Source organism: Pteropus vampyrus, unplaced genomic scaffold (assembly GCF_000151845.1).
Source record: "Pteropus vampyrus isolate Shadow unplaced genomic scaffold, Pvam_2.0 Scaffold231, whole genome shotgun sequence".
Taxonomy (NCBI): domain Eukaryota; kingdom Metazoa; phylum Chordata; class Mammalia; order Chiroptera; family Pteropodidae; genus Pteropus; species Pteropus vampyrus.
The window spans coordinates 526,627-531,541 of record NW_011889012.1 but is presented as its reverse complement, the minus strand read 5'-3'; the positions used below and the strand labels follow the sequence as shown (position 1 = coordinate 531,541).

Below are 4,915 nucleotides of genomic sequence, written 5' to 3'. Positions count from 1 at the left end.
CCCAAAAGTTCACCGAGCATCTTTATAACCAGTGATTTGAACTCTGCATCTGTTAGATTCTTGACTCCACTCTATCTGGATCTCTGTTCTGTTTTCTCATTTGGCTTCTGCTTCTTTGTCTTTCCATTTTGGCTGCCTTTCTGTGTCTGTTTCTATGTACTAAGCAAAACTCCTAAGTCTCCCAGTCTTATTAGTGCGGATTTGTGTAGCAGGTGTCCAGTGGCACAGTCCTGAGGGGGGTTCAGCTGCAGGCCAAATTTAGCCCAAGCCTCTGCCCCTCCGGGGCCACCTGTTAAGATTCAGCAAGAAATCCACAGATGCTGCGCTTAGAGTTGCCTCAGAAGGCCACGCCAGAAACCAAGGCTGCCTCCAGTATGAGTCTCAGCACCTGAGTCGCTGAAGGACACACCTGGATGTGGCATGGGTGGGGCCATGTGGCACGAGTTGGGGGAGGCGGGGTTTCAGGGAATCCTCTGGGCTGAGTGACCTCAGTTATTCAGTTTGATGACCTCACAGCAGCTATGGCGTGCTGTGTCCTGCGCAATGATAGGGCGCAGGGCTCAATGGGGAACAGTGAATACCACCTGCACCTCTGCACGGAGCGAGTCGCGCCTCAGCCCTCACCCCGACAACGTCTCCCTGTAAGTCCCTGGTGGCCCCTGCGCACAGCCGAATGGGCGCTGGTGCTCAGAGTGAGCAGGTCCGTCACCGCGACAATCCGCTCGCGGACACGGCCCCTTTAAGAGGCGTCTGCCGCTGCGGCAGCCTCCGTCCCTCTCAGCCCCTCGGGACCGGGCAGCCCGCGTCCTCGCCCCGTGCTGCCCTCCGCCGCCGCAGGGTGACGTCTTGGACTTCTGCCTCGTCGTATGGCTGGTTCCTCTAGATCCCCGGCGATGTTTCCTCGCTGCTCCTCATTTCCGTCACGACTCTGAGTTGGTCGCCGGAGGGATGAACAGAGCCTCTGTCATCTGCGCCATGTTTTCCGCCCTGTGGTTTTATTTCTTTCTTTTCGACACTAGCACCATTCGCGGGTGGCTGCAAGGGCCTAAGGGCGAGGACCTGGGTGAGGCTGGGAGTGAGCAGACGGGCTGCAGGGGCGGGAGAGTTCTCGATTCCGTTAAAAACTCAAAAATCAAAATTCTTCTCTGCTCAAAAGTGCGCCCCAGACTCGTGGCAGTTCCAGCCGTAATCACGGCCTCGCTGTCGGGGCGGGAGCTCGTGAGGAAGGGAACCCTGCTCCCTCCGCGGCCCCGGCCCTCACTCCTGCTGCAGCCCCACGCGCCTCTGGCAGCTCTGTGGACAGCGCCCCGCATCCTCCAGTCCCCCCGGGACTCGGCTGGAAGGACGCAGGGCGTGGGTTATCCCCACTGCAGAGTGTGACGTTCCCTTAAAGAAGCAGAGATGGCCCCAGTGTCAGATTAGGGGTCAGTGGGAGACGACAGGAAATCAGGAACTCCGTGATTTGTTTATAAAGGGCCTGTAGGGTCTGAGGTCTTTATTCACTTCACAGGCGACCACAAGCTCAAGCCCTGTGCCCAGACTCCTGCCCAGGGTGGCTGAGGTGCCCAGGGCAGCACTCCTTGGTCCGAGGTCCTGTGCACAGCCCGGAAGGAGCGAGATGGCGGGCAGAGCCTCCCAGCCAGTGTCCCGGGGAACTGTGGGGAGGGGGCTTTTTATTTTTTATTTTGTTTGGAAGTTTTCCATAAATTCAGCCTTCTGTCCTGGGGGTCGCCACTTATCCTTGTCCTGGTTGCTTGATGCAAGGATGAGCCCTGCGTCCGTGTCCCTGCGCCCTCCCTGTGTGCCCAGGTGCCCACGAATGTCCCCAGGGCCCGGGTTGGGAAGGCAGCGTGTCCTGTCACCGGAACTGCCCTGTGCAGCCAGCTCTCCCTCCTGTGCCCGCACACTCAGGCTGCTGACAACGGGCGGCTCCCTAGGGACCTGGGATTTCTAGATCATTCCATGCCGATGTCTATTTCAGGTGAGGCCAGCGGTCCCTCTGACATGCTAGGGGACTGTGTGTAGGATGTTGACTGTCCGGGACCCTGCATCCATCTCCTGCTTGTCTCTCAGTGTCTCCTGGTCACCCTTTCTCCAGAGTCACTTTCTCCCAGGCTGGACCTCTGGTTCGTCCTGGGGCCAGCTGTCACACGTCCTCTCTTCCTGTCCCACAGCTGCAGCTTTCTCCCGTGGAACTGTCCGAGCTCCATGCTGACCTGAAGATACAGGAAAGAGACGAATTCAGCTGGAAGAAGTTGAAGGCCGAAGGCTTGGACGAAGACGGGGAGGAAGAGGCGAAGCTCAGACGCAGTCTCAGTGGTACCTCCCTTGTCTTTGATCGCGAGGGGCGGTCACCAGGCTCTGTGGTCCTGGCTCCTGATTCTGACCCGGGCTGTGGGCAGGACGAGGTCGCGGGCCCTGGGCCAGTCTAGGCCCTGGCTGACTGGGCAGGGAGCCATCTGAACAACCTTTTTCTAAATAGTTTTTTCGGGTATAAATTAAGCATGCTGACATATAGATCTCGGTGACCCAGTTTGATGAGTTGATAGGTGCATGCACCTGTGTGACCTACACCGACCACGGTCTTGGTGGCTTGGTAGAGGAGCCTTCTGCAGTTTAGGGAGGGGACCTGGACTGCTGTTTGCCACCTAGGAAACTCATGAGCTCACAGACGAGCACCGAGAACGCACACTTCACAGCTCCTAGTGGTCTGAGCTTGCGTGTGGAGTGGGTTCTGAGGCACAGGCAGTGTAGATGGAGACAGGCTGGGCACCACTGAGGGTGGACACAGGCGAGGAGCTGGGGTGGGGCGTGGGTCAAGGTGCCCCCCGCGGGGACTGGCTTGGACACGGAGGACCCGGGGTGGCAGGAATGGAGTACAGGCGAAGCGAGGCCCTGGAGGGGACAGTAGAGCCGGGTTTTACAACCCAGGTGGCCCCCGTCCCTTCAGAGCAGGGAGGGCCAGCAGCCAGGGACATCTAGAGTGGCCCCGAGTGCGGGGTGTCCCCGGCAGAGGGCTTGTCCAAGAGAGCTACTGTGCCGGAACCCCAAATCCGGCCTCGGAGAGCTGCTCCCAGGGGTGGCAGGTGCCTGGCCCACGATGCATCAGTGAGGGACCAGCATGGGCCCCGTCTGCGCACAGGGCGGGTGATGTGGCCGGTGCTACAAGAAGTAGCCCCAGTGGCCGTCCCCACGTGAGCGGCCGAGCTGCCCTCCCAGCCGCTGGTAGCTTTTTGCTGGAGGGTGCTGGCACCGACGTTTCTCCTGCAGAGCGTCGGCGACCGGGTGTAGCAAAGCCCCGCACCCCCATACGCTGCTCCACCCTGAGTTGCTGTCTCCCACACTAGCCAAAAATGGGCGACAAATTATGGTTTTGAAAATCTGACACTGGCCTGTAGAGACGGCCTCGCTGAAGGACCCGCATCCTGGCCAGCGGCGCTCGTGGGGGGAGCCATAGAGCAGCCGGCGTCTGCCTGGCGGGTCTGCTTGGCCGCTGGACACGACAGGAGAGTGAGCCCCTGCTTGGTTCTTCTCTTGTCCTGCCAGGTCCCGAGTGGTCACTGCGAACCCGGTGGGCAGAGGGCACCTGTGGCCAGCTCCCGCCTGCGCCCCCGTCAGGACCCGCCTTGACTGGTACCCTGCTTCTCTCCTAGTCATCCTGGCCAAGTACGGTCTGGACGGGAGGAAGGACGCCCGGGCGGTCAGTGGCAATTCTCTCGGTGGTGGCATGGAGCAGGACAGCCTGGAGGACCCCCGGCTGGAGAAGCTGTGGCACAAGGTACCCTCGGAGCTTTCCGCAAACCCTGAAATGTGTCTCCTTGCATTAAGAGTTGGGGGGCTGCCGGGGTTTCTGTGCGCTGACGTTTTGCAGAGCGTGCCCCTGCCCCGCATGGGGGTGTGTCTATGGGCCTGCGGTGTCATCTGGTCGTTCCTGGTTCCTGGGCTCTTCCCTGCTCCTGCTCCGGGGCACTGTGCTCGCCCGGCACAGGAACCAGGGCACCGGGCGGGGGAGCTGCAGAGGCGAAGGACGTGCCTGGCGGCGTGAGGCTCACACACAGCCGCCGGTGTGGCGTGACCGCGTCTCGACTCTGCGTCCGTATTTAATTGGGTTTGATCCCGCAGCCGGTTCCTGTGATTCTGAGAGGTGCCCCCACCTGGAGGTGGGGTGCAAACCCCAAACGGGTGCCGGTGTGGCCAGGCCGGTGGCAGTTTGAGCTGGCCACGGCAAGGCACTTGCTTCCCTTCCCTTCGTCCACTGCCTCCTGACCGGGACGTTCTGTCTGGATTACACTGAGCAGGACCAAGAATTGGGACTTTTCACACTGACCCATCCTGGTGTGGGGGGGAGGGCCCCCCCATGCAGGGGGCTTTCTGTGGCCTCCAGGCTGAGTCCAGGACCTGCGTTATTTACATGTCACCGTATCATCCCCCAGGGGAAGTGAGTGGGGTGACAAGGGGGCCCACCGCTGGCATTCTCCCCCAGGCGAAGACCTCTGGGAAGTTCTCCAGGGACGAGCTGGACAAGCTCTGGCGAGAGTTCCAGCACCACAGGGAGAAAGTCCGCGAGTATGACGCCATGCTGGAGGCCCTGAGCAGAACCGAAGGTGCCCCGCCCCACGTGTCCCCGTTCCCAGGTCCCTAGCCCGCCTCGCTGTTGGGGAGCCCGTCAGGGCGGGGTGCTGTGACAGATGCACGGACACCGGTCAGGGACACCTGCTTCAGTGGCAAGTCGCCTCTGCCACTGTTGGCTGCCCCTCCCGCAGAGGCGCACCTTCCCTGGCGTGACCCACCCGAGCGCGGGGTTCCCTCCCGCAAGGGCATCTGCGCGCTGGGAAGGGCCGGCGTCCCCGGCCCCCAGCAGCGGTTGCGTCCGCTCCCGCAGACATCCAGGAGAATGCCATCGACCCGGCCGGCG

The 4,915-nt window shown here is 61.4% G+C and overlaps 1 protein-coding gene across 1 annotated transcript in view; it reads left to right on the top strand.

Annotated features, from left to right (window-relative positions):
* The window catches only part of LRPAP1 (LDL receptor related protein associated protein 1), a 12,409-nt gene that overhangs the window by 3,452 nt on the left and 4,042 nt on the right, over positions 1–4,915 (top strand). Inside the window, exons 2-5 of the mRNA XM_023519672.1 lie at positions 2,175–2,319; positions 3,654–3,778; positions 4,484–4,604; positions 4,883–4,915. Coding sequence (XP_023375440.1) covers positions 2,175–2,319; positions 3,654–3,778; positions 4,484–4,604; positions 4,883–4,915 — 424 coding nt within the window. The remainder of the gene's footprint in view (positions 1–2,174; positions 2,320–3,653; positions 3,779–4,483; positions 4,605–4,882) is intronic.